Source organism: Mobula birostris, chromosome 11, assembly GCF_030028105.1.
Source record: "Mobula birostris isolate sMobBir1 chromosome 11, sMobBir1.hap1, whole genome shotgun sequence".
Taxonomy (NCBI): domain Eukaryota; kingdom Metazoa; phylum Chordata; class Chondrichthyes; order Myliobatiformes; family Myliobatidae; genus Mobula; species Mobula birostris.
The window spans coordinates 77,611,572-77,630,624 of record NC_092380.1 but is presented as its reverse complement, the minus strand read 5'-3'; the positions used below and the strand labels follow the sequence as shown (position 1 = coordinate 77,630,624).

The window sequence follows — 19,053 nt, the reverse complement described above, 5'->3', positions numbered from 1 at the left end:
TATTATCTTCACAACTTTGAAACAGCTATAAGTGTTAAGGAACTGTTTAAATGCACCATTTGTAAAATCCTCAGTGAATTTAATTGTTTTACTTGGGCAAGGTTCAGCTGTGCACATTCGAACAGTGGGCAGACATTAAAGAACAAATTTCTGATTATTTTGTCACTTTTTCAGTTCTTATCTGAGTGATCACACAAGAATAACATGAGAGTTTATTGGTCAGTATGATCTACAAGTGGGGTTTTCAACAGCTGGTTTATTACGAGATTGAGCAAGCAGGTTTACCCAGACAGCGCTCAAAAACTGACAGGGCCATGTGGTATAAAAGTAGTGTGTAAACCAGAAGCTGGTTTTAATTTCTAATTTTCTATATCTCAATCCTTTGTTTAATATTCTTAATTCAACAGTTATAATTCTAACATGTGCTAACTTGTTTTATGTGCTATATTGAGAATTAGTTAGAACTTTTTAAAATTCTATGGCTGTTGATAAAAATTGCAGGAGTAATATAAATAATTGGAAGACTAGAATTAGAGCTTTGGCATTCATCACTTAAAATAGTTTTTTTGTATTTCTCTCCTTTGACTCATGGATTGTGTTTGAGGGTAGCACTTCATTCTTGAAATTTGGCTTTTTAAATGAAAATCTTAAATTTCTGCCAACTTAATGTATTTTCACATGTAATATAAGTTTTTAGTAAAAGGGAAAATGGAGGTTTAATAACTGCTTTGCATGTGGAAAAGTAAAGGAATAACTTAAAACAAAGGAATAGTTCCTGCAGTACAACCAAGTTGATTTCCTTGCTAACCATTGTTTGTAAATTAACTCCTTTGTTTTAAAACAATCTGAGTCATGCTATCTCCAATAATTTCAGTGTTCCGGTCTTGGAGCTTCCTTCTGCTACCTGCTCTCATATTCAGTTGGTCGGCCAATTGTTTATAAATATTTAAAAGAGAAAGCAACAAAATGGTCGCAACAGGTAACCCTTTTAAATCTATTCTTTTTACTTGGACTTTATACTGAGTGAAGTTGGTAAATGTGCAGTTTTTAAAAAATGCTTAAAAATTGAATAGCTTAAGTACATTTTTGGAGATAATGGAAAGATGTGGTTCCTGATGCTTTAGAAATTGGTTTTGTGAGACTGCTTATCGAGGATCTGTTTAATCTTCTTAAAGAACTGTACTTGTGCATCTGTATGAAATTATTTATACTGCCTTATCTGATCTGCCATTTTTCAACTAGTGGCTATAAGACTGCAAGCTAAAGAAACATTTTATCACCTGGCATAAAAGCAAAATTCTACTGACTCAGTAAATCTGAAATGTGAGCAGAAAAATAGAAAATCAGTCAGTATCTCTGGAGTAAACATGCGAGTTTACATTTCTGTTGTAAACCTGTCGAACTGAAAAACAGAGACATATTGATAAAATCTGAGAAAGAGGTGGAATAACTTCATTCCATTACAACCAAATACTACAAAATTTCAAAATAGTATCCTAGAGTTATATAGCATGGAAATGGGCCCTGTGACCCAACTCATGACTCTCCCTGAGCTCGTCCCACTTACCTGAGTTTGGCCTCTACAGTAAAGCTGTCAAATGTCTCTTAAATGTAATTGTACAATCTTTCCACTTAATCTGGCAGCTCCTTCCATATACACCCACCACCCAATGTGGGGGGAAGTGGGGGAACCTGCTCCTTGGGTCCCCTCCATCATGGAAACAAGATTGTAAACATCCACCCTTTTTATGACCCTCATGATTTTATTAACGTGAGTAGGTTACTCCTCAACTTCCTTCATGCCAGGGTTAAACAAGTCCCAGCCCATCCAGTCTTGCCTTGTAGCTCAAGCCCTTCAGTCCTGGTAACATCCTTGTGAATCTTTTCTGTGCCCCCTTGCGCTTCCTATAGTAAGGCAATACTCCAGGCAAGGTCTCACCAGTGTCTTGTACAGCTGTCCCAACTCTTGTACTGAATGCTATGACTGATAAAAGCAAGCATACCATACACCTTCACTACGACGTCTACCTGTGTCGCTAGTTTCAGGAAGCTATGTACTTTAACCTTAGGTTTCTCTTCTCTATAGCACTCTCTAGGGCCATCCCATTCACTGTGTATGTCTACATTAGTTTAACACTTTACACTTGTTTTTAAGTTAAATTCCATCTGCCATTCCACTTCCTTAGTTTATTTAGATCCTTAGACAGTATTCTTCACTGTCCACTGTCCCACAGGTTTTAGTGTCATCTGTAAACTTATTAACTGTGCCAATTACATTCTTATCCAAATCAATATATATGGCAAATATCAGAGGACCCAACATCAATGCCTGCTCCACACCCCTGGTCACAGGCCTCCAATCTGAGAAACAACCTTCTCCTATTACCCTTTGACTCCTTCCGCCAAGGCAATTTTATATCATTGGCTAGCTTATCTTGGACCCCTTGTGATCTAACCTTTCAACCAGCCAACATGCAGAATCTGGTCAAAGGCCTTGCCAGTGTCCATGCAGGCAATGTCTATGTCCCTGCTTTTGTCATTCCTTTTGTCTCCTCTTTGAAAAAAAAAATTTGATTTATGAGACACAATTTCTTACTATTAAGTGACAGACCTATCCAAACCAGTACCATACCCCAGTGTTTTATAGTAACAAACATTCCCACCAATACTCTTTACCCCATAATTGATGATATAATTAAACATTTATAGTTGTGACGGATTACGTCCACAAATATAATTCTCTGGCCTCTTTACAGCTGACCTGTGTTTTGAGCACTTTCTCTGTTTAATGGATCCCTCATGAGAGCATTATCCATGTTGACTTTCGCTATATGCTTTGTCCTGCTTACGTTGTTGACAACCTTAGAGCTCAGGCTGAAGTTACTCTTAGTTAACAAAAATCTACCAACCCCTAAAATTAACCATGAACTACTGATTATTTGTTGTTTGAGGAAGAGTATTCTAAACTTCTCACTGTTCGCAAGTTTCCTAACTTCATATCTAAAAGGTCTGCTTCCAGTGCTTGGGCTTCCCAGCATTACTTCCCAAATTGCTGCATTTAATTACTCTATTAATTACTTTGACAAGGTGCTTATTCAGAAAGTCAGAAGGCATGAGATCCAGGGAAGTTTGGCCAGGTGGATTCAGAATTGACTTGCCTGTAGAAGGCTGAGGGTCATGGTGGAGGGAGTACATTCAGACTGGAGGATTTTGACTAGTGGTGTCCCACAAGGATCTGTTCTGGGACCTCTACTTTTCGTGATTTTTATTAATGACCTGGATGTGGGGGTCGAAGGGTGGGTTGGCAAGTTTGCAGACAACACAAAGGTTGGTGGTGTTGTAGATAGTGTAGAGGATTGTCAAAGATTGCAGAGAGACATTGATAGGATGCAGAAGTGGGCTGAGAAGTGGCAGATGGAGTTCAACACAGAGAAGTGTGAGGTGGTACACTTTGGAAGGACAAACTCCAAGGCAAATAAATGGCAGGATACTTGGTAGTGTGGAGGAGCAGAGGAATCTCAGAGTACATGTCCACAGATCCCTGAAAGTTGCCTCACAGGTGGATAGGGTAGTTAAGAAAGCTTATGGGGTGTTAGCTTTCATAAGTCGAGGGATAGAGTTTAAGAGTCGCGATGTAATGTTGCAGCTCTATAAAACTCTGGTTAGGCCACACTTGGAGTACTGTGTCCATTTCTGGTCGCCTCACTATAGGAAAGATGTGGAAGCATTGGAAAGGGTACAGAAGAGATTTACCAGGATGCTGCCTGGTTTAGAAAGTATGCATTATGATCAGAGATTAAGGGAGCTAGGGCTTTACTCTTTGGAGAGAAGGAGGACGAGAGGAGACATAATAGAGGTGTACAAGATAATAAGAGGAATAGGTAGAGTGGATAGCCAGCGCCTCTTCCCCAGGGCACCACTGCTCAATACAAGAGGACATGGCTTTAAGGTAAGGAGTGAGAAGTTCAAGGCGGGATATTAGAGGAAGGTTTTTTACTCAGTGGTTGGTGCGTGGAATGCACTGCCTGAGTCAGTGGTGGAGGCAGATACACTAGTGAAGTTTAAGAGACTACTAGAGAGGTATATAGAGGAATTTAAGGTGGGGGCTTATATGGGAGGCAGGGTTTGAGTGTCAGCACAACATTGTGGGCCAAAGGGCCTGTACTGTGCTGTACTATTCTATGTTCTATTGCTGCCATCAAAGAGGACTTCCACAATATTATAGGTTGAGGCAAATGAACAAACTTCCAGAATCCTGGGTGCTTCCTCATAGTAATATTCATAACTGTGTGAAATCATTGCTCTGTTTCTAGGTGTTTTCTAATGATCATGGTGGCATCAGAAGAGGCCAGGCCTTGGGTTACCTGGCTTATCTGTTGTCAGTCATTGTGAGGCATGGCTGTTGTGTTGAGCATGGAGGCATCAGTTGCTGTTTGTACAATGTGACAATACTATTGATATTTTGTAATCTATTGCATAAGTTACTGATTACTAAAGCGCATGCGGTAGAAATATGGCTGAAAGCGGTGAACTGCAGATCATTTAAAATTGCCTTTTTTAAATGTATTTTTTGCAGGTCGACAAGCACAGAGATCATCTTATTAATTATATAATCTTTTTAAGAATAACTCCATTCCTGCCAAACTGGTTCATTAATATAACAAGTCCTGTAATAAATGTACCTCTGGGTGTATTTTTCATTGGAACATTTTTAGGTAAGTACATTAAGATTTTTTTTTATCATGGCTTTGATGGTGGTCCTTATTAGAAAATAGTGGAACTTTTGAACAAAGTTAGGAAGCAATTTGATCCATCAAACCCAGCCAGCTTAGTTAGTTAACAACGGCAGCTATATTTCATTAGGAATTTCTGGAGGCTTGGTATGTCACTGAAGACTAGCAAATTTCTACAGATGTACCATGGAGAGCATTTTAACTGAATACATCACTGTCCGATATGGAGGGGCCACTGCACAGAATCAGAAAAGGCTGCAGAAAGTTGCAAACTCAGCCAGCTTCACCATGGGTGTTAACCTCACCAGCATTGAGGACATCTTCAAACAGCAATGCCTCAAAAAGGCTGCATCCATCACTAAGGATCCCCATTACCCAGGACATGCTCTCTTATTGCTACCATCGAAGAGGAAGTGTGGGAGCCTGAATTCACACAATCAACATTTTAGGAACAGCTTCTTCCCCTCTGCTATCAGATTTCTGAATGTACAATAAGCCCATGTAAACTACCTATTTTTTTACTCTCTTTTTGTACTATTTATTTATTTCAATTTTTATATATTGCGGGTCCTGTTTAATTAGGGCCAGTACATTTTGGCCCACTTAAGCGGCTGCCCCTATTATCCAAAGCTTCATGATAATAGTTAAAAAGGTATAAAAAAGACCAACTACCGTTTAAATAAGTAACAAATTATGTATTTAAATTAAGTACAAAACAAATTAGAACACTACTAATTCATTCATAGTTTGTCACACCAGACAGCCAGCCACTCTAGTGTTGTTTGGTTGATGTTGAGCAAGTCAGTGTCAGCTGAATCAGGTGAGAGTGGGCAGTTGCGCAGAACGTGTCCAATGTTCTGCACCCTTTCGCCACACTCACAGGATTTGCTGGTCTTTAAAGCCCACTTCACCATATTGTCTCCTGACCTACAAACTCCTGGTCTTGCTCTGTTGAGAGTGCACCACTTCCGTCTGTCAAGCAGTGCCCCGTCTGGCCACATTTCTGTGGGGTCTTGCACTGTATTGTTTGGTGGTGTTCTGGCTTCTGTTTGTTGCCAGAGGTCAATCCTGTATGTTTGGGGGGATGTTCCATCCGGTAGTTCCTCCACTGTAGCAAAGTTTTTCCTCGATTTTAGGCGGTAGGAAACTGGCATATGATGATGCAATGGGTGTCGTGGATACTGAATTCCGTTTACCTTTTTCAATTTTTGTTGTGTGTCTTCGGATCTCTGGGGGAGCAATGCCTGCAAGTCTGTAAATGATGTTAGTGGGTGTGGGGTGCAGTGTGCCCCTGATTATTCGGCAGGCTTCGTTAAGCAACGGGTCTATTTTCTTCGCATGGGCTGATCTGCCCCACACAGGTGCACAGTATTCTGCAGGTGCTTAGCAGAATGCTAGGGCAGTTGACCTAAGTTTGTGAGCATTAGCTCCCCATTTCGTGCCTGCTAATTTTTTCAAGAGAGAATTGCGAGAGCCAACTTTCCCTCGGAGTTTTTGGATGTGGGTGGCAAATGAGAGCGTCCTATCCAGTGTCACACCCAGGTAAATTGGAGTTAGATCGTATTTGAGCTCCCTCCCACACCAGAAGATCTTGAGTTTCCGAGCTGCTTCTCGATTCCTCAGGTGGAATGCACACACTTGAGTTTTTGATGGATTTGGGTTCAGAGATCATTTTTCATAATACCGTTTCATTGCTTCGAGGACTGTGTAAGTCGTACTTCAACTTCTTGGAAGGAGTTAGCTTGTGTTGCTATGCATAGGTCGTCTGCAAAGATAAACCTGCGTGTGTTAGGAAAGGTTGGCTGGTTGATTGTGTAAACATTAAATAGTAGAGGTGCCAGGACTGATCCCTATGGTAGTCTGTTCTTTTGTGGACACCACCTACTCTTAATTCCATTCATTTCTACGTAAAATCTGTGATTTTCTAAGAGGCTTCTTATTACTTTGACTGTGGTTTTGTTCTTTAACATTTTAGATAATTTCAGTAGAAGGCCTCTGTGATTCACAGTGTTGTATGCTGCTGTTAAGTCAACGAATATTGCCCCTGTAATTTGTCGCATTTCAAAGCCATCCTCAATATACTGAGTTAAGTTCAGGACTTGACCTCAGCAAGAGCAGCCTGGCCTGTCCCCAGCTTGGTCTGGTGTTAGAAGATCTTTGACTAAGAGGGATATTCTTTTCAGTATGAATCTCTCATAGAGTTTATGGAGGGTGCAGAGCAAGGAAATCGGTCTGTACTTTTTAGGAATATTGGGGTCTTTATTGGGTTTTAGGGGAGCAACAACTTTGGCTCTTCTCCACTTTTAGGTATGTTTACTGATCTTAGGCAACATTTAAAAAGGGACAGAAGCCAGTGGAGTGCTTTAGGTCCAGGATGTTTAAGGAATTCATTAAGAATCCCATCTATGCCAGCAGCTTTGTAGAAGTTTAACTGTGATACTTCATCCTTTAATTCTTCTAGGGTGAGAGGTGGGAAGTTGTTATTCCCATTTGAGAGAGCTGACTCCATCTCCTGATGTTGCTTTTCCTTTTGCCTCCGTTCCTTGTTATTTGGTCGACCATTTAGTATTAGTTGGTGGGCAACCTGATTGGGTGTTACGGCAGCAATTCTCTGTGGTGGTCTATTGTCTGAGTTGAGTTTCCGAACAGTTGCCCACACCTTCTTACTGTTATTGGTCATGTCTGTGTTTTCTATCAGTTCCTGCCAACACTGTTGTCTCTCTTGGCTCATTAGGGACAGAACTGACTTTCCTATTTCAATTGTGTCTTGACCAAACGGGTCTTGGTCGTATAAGTTAACATACTCATCATAACTTTGCTTGATATCACTAGTCAATCCCTGAATATATTTGGATCTGCAGCCTCTAGGTATGTTCTGCTGCGCTAATTTCTAGATTAGTTGGACAAATTCATCATAGTGATCAGGTTCTGGTGGTATGGTCTCAATAAGTTGATAAAGGGATTCTGTGAAAGATGTCCAATTCGCTTTTCTCAGGTTAAATCTTGGTAGGTACTTTGATGGTACAGGTCTCAGAACTGGAAGGGATTCTACCTGGACTGGACGATGTTGGGATTTGGGTATATATTGGAGGACTGTTCGTGTGAAGAGGTTGGAGTTTGATAGGTAACAAAGGCAAGGTCTGGGTTGTATCCTTTTCTCCATCTGGCACTTGTGAAGGTAGGCGTGCCCTTTGACTCGTTAGTAGGTGAAGGCTGTTGTTTAGAGTCCATGATACAACTTTTTCTCCATTTGCATCGTCATCTTCGTATTCCCAGTTGGGACTATGGCTATTAAAGTCACCAATAGTGAGGTACGTTTTGTCCTGGAGATCTAGGTTAGGTGGCCACATGAATGGTTCATTAGGGGGTTTGTAGACCAATATTATATTTATGTGTTTTGTTTCAACTTTCAGAACTTCCATTGAGCCAGCTTGGATGTTTGCTGTGCTCTTTACTATAGATTTCTCTTTAACAACGATTGCACTTCCATAAGTTTGGCTAGGGGTGTCAATAGCCAAGTGCATTCCTGACACATTGGGTTGGTTGTTCAGCCTGTGAGTTTCTTGTATGCACAAGATGTCCTGTTTTAAGTTTGCCAGGATTTCTACTTTACTGTGGCTGAAGCCTTCGATGTTGAGGCTAACGATTTTCATGATTTCCAGTGGGCTGAGGGTTTATCCTTTTACCACCTACTGGATCACTTGGTCTGGCGTGTAATGTCAGGATTGGTCTCCTTTCGGATTAGCAGGGTCACGGCGTTAACGTTCCTGACTAATACTACTACAGTACTATAAAACCATATTTTAGTTTCTAATAGTAATCGATGGAGGAATTTTTTGATTGACTATAAATGAAGAAAATCAGTGCAGACACCTAATGTTGCTAATGAGGTTCTCGAGGAATATAAAGAAAGTAAAAAGCATTTAGAAAAGCTGAAAGAAGAAATGAGGTTGCTTTGGCAAGTAAGGTGAAAATAAATCCAAAGGGTTTCTACAGTTATATTAATAGCAAAAGGATAGTGAGGGATAAAATTGGTCCCTTAGAAAATCAGAGTGGACGGCTATGTGCGGAGCCAAAAGAGATGGGGGAGATTTTGAACAATTTCTTTTCTTCGGTATTCACTAAGGAGAAGGATATTGAATTGTGTAAGGTAAGGGAAACAAGTAGGGTAGTTATGGAAACTATGATGATTAAAGAAGAGGAAGTACTGGCACTTTTAAGGAATATAAAAGTGGATAAGTCTCCGGGTCCTGACAGGATATTCCCTAGGACCTTGAGGGAAGTTAGTGTGGAAATAGCAGGGGCTATGACCGAAATATTTCAAATGTCATTAGAAACGGGGATGGTGCCAGAGGATTGGCATATTGCTCATGTTTCCATTGTTTAAAAAAGGTTCTAAGAGTAAACCTAGCAGTTATCGGCCTGTGAGTTTGACGTCAGTGGTGGGTAAATTGATGGAGAGTGTTCTTAGAGATGGTATATATAATTATCTGGATAGACAGGGTCTGATTAGAAACAGTCAACATGGATTTGAGCATGGAAAGTCATGTTTGACAAATCTTATTGAATTTTTTGAAGAGGTTACTAGGAAAGTTGACGAGGGTAAAGCGGTGGATGTTGTCTATATGGACTTCAGTAAGGCCTTTGACAAGGTTCCACACGGAAGGTTAGTTAGGAAGGTTCAATCGTTAGGTATTAATGTTGAAGTAGTAAAATGGATTCAGCAGTGGCTAGATGGGAGACGCCAGAGAGTAGTGGTGGATAAATGTTTGTCAGATTGGAGGCCGGTGACTAGCGGTGTGCCACAGAGATCTGTACTGTGTCCAACGTTGTTTGTCATATATATTAATGATCTGGATGATGGGGTGGTAAATTGGATTAGTAAGTATGCAGATGATACTAAGATAGGTGGAGTTGTGGTTAATGAAGTAGGTTTTCAAAGCTTGCAGAGAGATTTAGGCCAGTTAGAAGAGTGGGCTGAAAGATGGCAGATGGAGTTTAAAGCTGATAAATGTGAGGTGCTACATTTTGATAGGACTTACATGGTAAATGGTAGGGCATTGAAGAATGCAGTAGAACAGAGGGATCTAGGAATAATGGTGCATAGTTCCCTGAAGGTGGCATCTCATGTGGATAGGGTGGTGAAGAAAGCTTTTGGTATGCTGGCCTTTATAAATCAGAGCATTGAGTATAGGAGTTGGGATGTAATGTTGAAATTGCACAAGGCATTGGTGAGGCTAAATTTGGAGTATTGTGTACAGTTCTGGTCACCAAATTATAGGAAAGATATCAACAAAATTGAGAGAGTACAGAGAAGATTTACTAGAATGTTACCTGCGTTTCATCTCCTAAGTTACAGAGAAAGATTGAACAAGTTAAGTCTTTATTCTTTGGAGCGTAGAAGGTTGAGGGGGGACTTGATAGAGGTATTTAAAATTATGAGGGGGATAGATAGAGTTGATGTGGATAGACTTTTTGCATTGAGAGTGGGGGAGATTCAAACAAGAGGACATGAGTTGAGAGTTAAAGGGCAAAAGTTTAGGGGTAACATGAGGGGGAACTTCTTTACTCAGAAAGTGGTAGCTGTGTGGAACAAGCTTCCAGCAGAAGTGGTTGAGGCAGGTTCAGTGTTGACATTTAAAGTTAAATTGCATAGCTATATGGATAGGAAAGGAATGGAGGGTTATGGGCTGAGTGCAGGTCAGTGGGACCAGGTGAGAGTAAGAGTTTGGCACGGACTAGAAGGGCCGAGATGGCCTGTTTCCGTGCTGTAATTGTTATATGGTTAATGGACTACCTTCATACAATGCTGTCGACGATTGCATCCTCCAAATCTTCATTTCCATTGTAATATTCAAGATGATGTTGATGCCTTCAAATTCTTCATAGATCCTAACTTGTTGAAATACTGAAGTTGTTTCATTTTCACTCCCGCCTTTTTCTGCATCTCCAAGCCTGAATGCTTTAAACTGCAGTGAGCAAAACAATTCTGAATTGTTTTATTGTTTTTTTTGCCAACCTTCATTGACAAAAATCACTGCTTTTTGAAAACAAACATATACAACTGACGCTATTTAAAAACTTTGCTATAAGCATGGTGTAGTGTCTAACACAAGTGCACAACTCTGGTTCTAGTTGGAAACTGTTTGGCAACAGTCTCCTGCCCCAATTTGTGTCCCAAATGAAGAGAATCTTGACTATTTTCTTAATTAGGATTTGTTTTTTTAATAGCCATTTGTGAAGAACATTTCACTTTGTCTGTCTGTCCATTCAGTTATTTATCTGCTGCACAATTCCTAGGCTTTGATCTTCTTTTGTAGCTGCCATGGTAGTGTAGCAGTTAGCGCAATACCATTACAGCTTAGTACGTTCTGGAGTACAGAGTTCGATTCCAGTGACTCTCTGTTCATCCTCCCTGTGGAATGAGTGGGTTTTCCCAGGTCCTCCATTTTCCTCCAACAGTCCAAAGACGTACTGGGTCATTGTAAATTGTCCCATGATTAGGTTAGGGCTAATTGGGTTTGAAGGGTTTGTTGGGGTGGTGTGGTTTGAATGGCTGGAAAGGCCTAGTCTGCATTGTACTGCTAATTAAATTTTTTAAATTGTGTCTGTTCCAGTTCAGCTTCTGGTCAGTTGTAAACCTGAGGATATCGACAGTGGGGGAGCTCAGTGTTGGTAATGTCGTTGAATATCAGGGGGTGATGGCTGAATTTTTCTTTCTGAATTATCATTGCTAGTGCACGTGGCATGAATATTATTTGCACCTTGTCCACTAAGGCTTGGATGATATTGAGATCTTGTTGCATTTGAAAGTAGACGACTTCATTATCAGGGGAGTCAAGAATGTGCTGAACAACAGTGGGGGAGCTCAGGGTTGGTAATGTCGTTGAATATCAGGGGGTGATGGCTGAATTTTTCTTTCTGAATATCATTGCTAGTGCATGTGGCATGAATATTATTTGCACCTTGTCCACTAAGGCTTGGATGATATCGAGATCTTGTTGCATTTGAAAGTAGACGACTTCATTATCAGGGGAGTCAAGAATGTGCTGAACATTGAGCAATCATCAGCGATCAGTCTAACTTCTGACCTTTTTACTGAAGGAAGGTCATAGAGGAAGCCACCAAAGATGGTTGGCCAAGGAAAGTATCCTAAGAAACTGAATAGAGATTCGGCCTAACTGCAGTAATACCAGTTGTTAGTAGTTCACTCTGCAGTAATTAGATAGTGAATCAGCATCAGGTTTATTGTTACGTATATCGTGAAATCTGTTATTTTGCAACAGTAGTACAATTACTCTAAATTTCAAAACTAAATAGTGCAAACAAAGAATAATGAGGTAATGTTTATGGATTGTTCAGAGATCTGATGGCAGAGAGGAAAAAGTCATCGCTAAAAAGATGAATGTGAGTCTTCAGGCTTCTGTATCTCCTCTGCAATGGTAGTGATCAAGCATTCTATTTTTTTTTTGCTCTGCTGATCCAAGATACCAAATTTAATTGCATTATTCTTCTCATTCCTGTGAATGAGATTAGCTGATCCAGCACAAGCATGGAAGCTTGGAAAGTTGTGGACAACTTTTAATCCAAAAAATCTTAACCATTTAACTTGTTTATCAAAGTTCACATTATAGAGATATTGTAGACTATTGCCATCGAAGAAAATCTTAAAAATACTGTTTTCTGTTTCCCTTTAGGTGTAGCACCTCCATCATTTGTGGCTATCAAAGCTGGCACAACCCTTTATCAACTTACGACAGCAGGAGAAGCTGTTTCTTGGAATTCAGTCTTTGTTCTCATGTTCTTGGCAGTTGTCTCCCTACTTCCGGTATTTTTCCAGAAAAAACTAAAGCAAAAGTTTTCATAACTCAACACCGTCTTACTATTCATAACTTGCCTCAGAATTTATCTTTAAGTTAACGTCCACTAAGTGGGGTTGTAGTAAAGAATACATTTGGATTTGATAGGTTAATCATTTTTTCATAATCAATGTGCACATTCAAAAATGTGACTTAAGTTTCATAAAACAATGCCCTTTCCCTGTTTTTCTTCCTTGGCATTAACATTAAGTCACATAATATACTGCAAATGGCTTGCTTTTATTATTGAAAGTAGAATTTATTATATAATGTAGCTAAACGGAGTGAAGCATACAATTACAGCAAGTCTCTCCCAATTCTAGGTGCTCCAAAATCAGTTCACTTCAAAGAGAAATAAATTTTTCCTTGGCCACATGCTAAAAGCACAATATAGTGTCAGTTGAAGTCAATCTAATAGAATTTTGGAGGAGTGGAGTGAAATATGGACTGCTACTGCTTTCCATTTTAACACGATGTTGAAGGATGAATTCTTTAACAATTTTTTCCCCCAGTTTTTGTGGTTCAATGTTGTGGAAACATTTATGCAAGGTTCTTAGATGTAAAAAGTAGCTAAGTGCAAACATATGCCTTTAGCAGTATTAAGAATGGCAATAATTTCACATTCATGATGTATAATTATTTGTAATCATACATGATTTTGAACTTCAAATATTTACATGTTATCACAACTTGTAACATCCTGATGCAAGTATTTATTGGAAAGAATGAAGGCTGAATTGGTTACTGTTGTTGTTTCTGTATTCAGTCCCCATGTACTATATGTGTCTTGTTCTTTATCCCAGATATAGCTATGGAATGTAAATTTTCATGTGTCTATTGACTTGTACAGAATAAGTAAAAGTGCACAACATATTTCTTAAAAATCCATTATAATTTTTCTTCTGTACTGAAATTTTAAAATGTCCACTAGGTGGCATGTGATTCCAGAAACAATGTAATAAAACCATGAGGTGAATTTTTCATCCAATCTTAGTTAATTGGGAGGAGATATGACACAATAGCTGATGTTCCTCCTTCAAACATGGCAGTTAGGAGAGGTGTGGGGGGGGGGCGTTGAGAAAGAAATCAAATTCAGTCAATTTCCCACAATATCAATTTGCAGTTTGAAAGGGTCTGAGGAGGACCGTTTTGCTCAAGAATTGGTGTATGAATGAAGGAAGACAATGGAATAAAGGAAAAATAGTATCATGACTGATACTTGAGAGTTTACAATACAAGCTTTGTAGCCGCATATCTGCAGAGAAAACAAATAACCTCTATGTCAAACTGCTACCAAATATTCCATGGAAATGATTCAGATTCTTGATGATTCTTGCAGAATGAGAGCACTTTTTAATCCTGGAAGAAACTGTAAATGCCGAAAACAAATATCAAAATGCCTGAATTTCCAGCAAGGCAATTGACTTCTTAAAAGGGAAAAGATAAGGGCTAAAAAAAAAAAGCAAGCTCAGTTTGTTAATGCTGATAAGTTTTCTGCTTACCTCTAACATTTCTGATCTGATTGGAAATCTTAACAATTTTGGTCAAATCAACTGAAGAAAACCAAGTACTGCATTGTCCCGATGAAGGGTCTCAGCCCAAAATGTCGACAGTTTACTTTTTCCATAGAATCTGCCTGGCCTGCTGAGTTCCTCCAGCATTCAGTGTGTGTTGCCCTGCATTGTACATTTTGAAAAGTATTCAGAAACCAGCCTGTTCTCATTAACTCTAGCTAATGTAAAAGTGTGCTAACTAGGTTCCTATCTTCAATGTGATTTCAATGATAATCTGATACAACCTGATGGACTTTTAGAATAAACATTGTATTGTGATATTATAATTGCTACTGCTGAGTTGATCGGAATTTTATTGGACCACTTCTAGGTAGCCTTTCATCACTGTATTAATTGGACACAGAGATAGAAAGGGAAAGCTGTATGGATGTTTTTAAGTTCTAATTGGTTTATTTTAGCTGCACTTCAGTTGTTAGCAGTCCTTAAAGCAAGTTAAAATATTCTGGGCTCCAATCTCATTTAAGTGACCTGAGTTCAAAAACAAACTGCAGTGTAGTATGGGATGCAGGGAACGCTGCACTGCTGGAGGTGTCTCCTTTCAAATGAGGTATTATCCATCTGCAATATCTCATTTAGTGCAACTTGGTCTCAGCAGGCCGAAGGCACATTTTGAAGAGCCGGGAAAGTTATACACAATGCCTTGATCAATATTTATGTCTCAGTCAACTTCTGAAATGAATTATCTGGTCATTAACCGTGTGGCAATTTAAATTCCCACAATTAGCAGTGTACTTCAATTACTGCATCATGGGCTGTAAAATGTTTTGGAATATTGCAAAAGTGAAAAAAAAGGAATATTGCAAAAGTGATTCAAAAAGCATCATATAAATGCAAATTTTGCTGGGAAAGTAGCAGATTTTTTTCATAACCCTGGCTTGATTGCTCTTGTATGTGTTTAAAAATTGCATTGTGGTAGAGAAATTTTGCTTGAATATTTTCTGGGAATAGGTTCAAAGTTCAAAGTAAGCTTATTATCAAAGTACATCTATGTCACCATACAACCCTGAAATTAATTTTCTTGTGAAGATACTCAATAAATCCATAATAAAATAATAGCCATAATACAATCAAAGACTGCACCAACTTAGGCATTCAACCAATGTACAAAAAAAACAACAAACTGTGAAAGTACAAACACAAAGAAATAATAAATATTGAGAACATGAGATGAAGAGTCCTTGAAAGTGAGTCCGTAGCTTGTGGGAGCATTTCAATGATGGGACAAGTGAAGGTATCCCCTTTGGTTCAAGAGCCTGATGGTTTAGGGGTAATAACTATTCCTGAACCTGTTGCTGTGAGTCCTGAGGCTCCTGTACCACCTTCCTGATGGCAGCAATGAGAAGAGGGCACTTCCTAGGTGGTGGGATTCTTGATGATGAATGTTGCTTTCCTATGACAATGCTTCATGTAGATGTGCTCAGTGGTGGGGAGGGCATTACCTGTGATGAACTGGGCCATATTCACGACTCTTTGCGGGATTTTCTGTTCAAGGGCATTGGTGTTTCCATACCAGGCTGTGATGCAGCCAGTCAATATACTCTCCACCACACACCTATGGAAGTTTGTCAAAATTTTAGATGTCGTGCCAAATCTTTGCAAACTCCTAAGGAAGTAGAGGTGCTACTATGCTTTCTTCATAATTGCACTTGTGTGCTGGACCCAGGACAGGTCCTCTGAGGAATTTAAAGTTGCCAACCCTCACCACCTCATTCATTGATGAGGACTTGCACATAGACCTCTGGTTTTCTTCTCCTGAAGTGTGCCATTGGAGTTGTGCTTAGCCACACAGTCATAAGTGTAAAGTGAGTAGAGCAGAGGATTAAGTGCACAGCCTTGTGTTTCACCTGTACTGATGGAGATTGTGGAGAAGATGCTGTTGCCAATCTAAACTGACTGGGGTCTGCAAGTGGGAAATCATAGAAACATAGAAAACCTACAGCACAATACAGGCACTTTGGTCCACAAAGCTGTGCTGAACATGTCCTTACTTTAGAAATTACCTAGGATTACCCACAGCCCTCTATTTTTCTATGCTCCATGTACCTGTCCGGGAGTCTCTTAAAAGACCCTATCGTATCTGCCCCCTCCATCGTTGCCAGCAGCCCATTCCCCGCACTCACCACTCAGTGTAAACAAAAAAATTTACCCCTGACATCTCTGTACCTACTTCCAAGCACGTCAGAACTGTGCCCTCTTCTGTTAGCATCATGGGTCCAATTACACAAGGAGGTATTCAGGCCAAAGTCTTGAAGCTGAATGATAAGTTTTGAGGAGATGATGGTACTGAATGCCAAGCTCTACTCGATAAAGAGCATCCTGATGTATGCATCTCTGCTGTCCAGATGTTCCAGGGTTGAGTAAAAGGCCAATGAGATGGCATCTGCTGTGGACCTGTTGCTCCAGTTGGCTAATTGGAGCAGATCTAAGTCAGTTCCCAGGCAGGAGTTGATGTATTTCATCACCAACACATTTAAGTGCTGCTAGATGATAATCATTGAGGCAGGTTACCACGTTCTTAGACTGCTGAAGCGAAAGGTTAAGTACCTCAGTGGACCCTCCAGCCAATTGACCAGCACAGGTCTTTAGTACTTGGCCAGGCACCCCGACTGGGTTGGATGCTTTTTGTGGGCTTGTCCTGAAGGCTGCGCACACGACGCCCTCAGAGACTGAAATCATAGGATCATCAAGGGCTGTGGGAGTTAGTCGTAGTTTTTCCATGTTTTTACAGTCAAAGTGAGCATAGAAGGCATTGGGCTCATCTAGAAGCGAAGCTTTGTTGTCACCTATGTTGCTTGATTTTTACTCTATAAGAGGTGATAGCATTCAAGCTCTGCCTCAACTGTCAGCATCCTTCGTTGATTCAAGTGTAGTTTGGAACTGCTACTTTGCCTGTCAGAGGAGATTGTACGATCTCCAGAGACTTTCTGGAGATCGTACCTGGTCCACCCTTCACATATCAGCAAGGTCATTTTTGGGATTATATGCAAAATTGAACATTTTGCTGCTTGAACACATTTTTCTTCATGTCATCCCTCTTTAGCCCTTTAATTATTTGCTTTCCAGTCTTGTGATAATGGAAATTTCTCCTTATTCAGTTTGTTTATACTTTTGAAGATTTTGAACATCTCTATTAAATCACTTCTCAATTCTATTTTTCCTTCTACAGATGGTGCTCTACCTGCTGAGTGCTTACAGCACTTTTTTGTTTTTATTCCATCCCATTAAATGTCTCTGACCCTGTCTGAGGCCTTCACATCTTTGGAATGCTGACCAGAATTAATGACCTTCAGGGAAGAAATCTGCCATCCTTCTAAATACCTGGTGTCATTTTGGACTCAAAACAATGTGATGACTGTCAGCTGCCATCTTGGTTGTTTCTTAGCTGCTGCAGGGTCAGGCATCAGCATGAAATCAGACAATCCAGCACTGGATTGGGCACCAAATTCAGACATTCCTCATCAAAAACATTTGGGGACTAGTGTCTAAACTGGGAGTGCTATCTCAAAGAAATGCTGAATACACCTTTTGAAATGCAAAACTCTGTATCACAATCTCTGTGTCTGTCCTGCCCAAATGGAAGGACAGACTCTTCTTAGGGGCCAAGCGTATGAGGAAGAGTATGTCCTGGAGGTCCTGTGTGAACACTGATTTCATACACCTAGGAAATGGAACCCTGATGATCCCCTTACAGATACAGTGTGGAACAGGCCCTCCCAGCCTGGTGAGTCGTGCTGGCCAGCAACCCACCTACTTAACACTAGCCTAATCACAGAACAGGTTACAATAACCAATTAACCTACTAAATGGTACATCTTTGGACCGTGGGATGAAACCAGAGCACCCGGAGGAAACCTATATGGTCGGAGGTAGAATGTGCATGCTTCTTACAGCCGGAATTGAACTCCGAACTCAGGTGTCCCGGGCTGTAATAGTGTCATGCCAACCGCTCTGCTACCATCGTAGGTGATGATGAGTCAATCCAAAAGTAACTGAGGAAAAACATTAAAGTAGTCCTGAGAGTTGTTTGGCACCACTATTACTGTCCAAGCTGCCTAACTCCGAACAGGCCAGAGAATGCGGAGAGTGGTCTGGTCCAGTAGTGAGGGGTTGATTGGAGAGTCAGGGAGTCGATGGGTATGCAAGAGAGAATAAGTTACAGGGAAATATGTGTGGGTATGGACCTGATGGGAATGTTCTGAGAGCTCGTAGAGTATGGATGGTCAATTGGCCTGGAAATATAACGTGAGAGTATAGAATGTTCACTGTGATATTCTATTCACAGCTCCTCATCAATTCATTCTTATGTAAGGGTTTCTTCTTTTATGTTACTGCGAAGGCTAATAAAATGGCTTCTTTGTTATGTTGTAATAAAATGGCTTCTCTGTAATGTTAACTGCTGAGTTAACGGTAGCAGCTTGGTTGGGTTATAATTACTGTTAACGGGAATCGTATTCATTTACTAACCAATTGGGATAGATGTTATTCTTTCTTGTGTGTCTGTAAGCTGTTGTTTTCGTGGGCTTTGGGCAGAAGGCATGATGGGGACAGAGAGAGGAGACGCGATACTGTCAGCTGGGCGAGGATCGGACTCTAGAGGAAGTCCGAGGCCCAGGGCTTTTCGGGAGAAGAACTGAAGAGGAAGGACGTGCGGGACATGCGCTGGTCGACCACTGTGGTTGGTCCCAGGCGGCGGGTCGAGGAGGTCGGAGGGGATCGAATGGTGGAGAGGAGACTCCATTAATTCAGCTCCAATGGTTGTGCACGAAGTGGTTGAACTCTGATAAGTTTGGCGCCTTTTACTTTCCTTTTATATTGTATCTCTATTAATTACATAGTTCCAGTAAGGTCTATAAAGTGTAATCTGTAAATCGTACATTGTGTGCTGTC

General features: G+C 40.4%; 1 protein-coding gene across 1 annotated transcript in view; it reads left to right on the top strand.

The window, feature by feature from the left end:
• Positions 1 to 13,573, top strand: part of tmem41b (transmembrane protein 41B) — a 31,086-nt gene extending 17,513 nt beyond the window's left edge. Inside the window, exons 5-7 of the mRNA XM_072272609.1 lie at positions 875 to 979; positions 4,577 to 4,715; positions 12,431 to 13,573. Of these exons, the coding sequence (XP_072128710.1) occupies positions 875 to 979; positions 4,577 to 4,715; positions 12,431 to 12,600 (414 nt within the window). The 3' untranslated portion in view covers positions 12,601 to 13,573. The remainder of the gene's footprint in view (positions 1 to 874; positions 980 to 4,576; positions 4,716 to 12,430) is intronic.
• Positions 13,574 to 19,053: the final 5,480 nt, after the last annotated feature.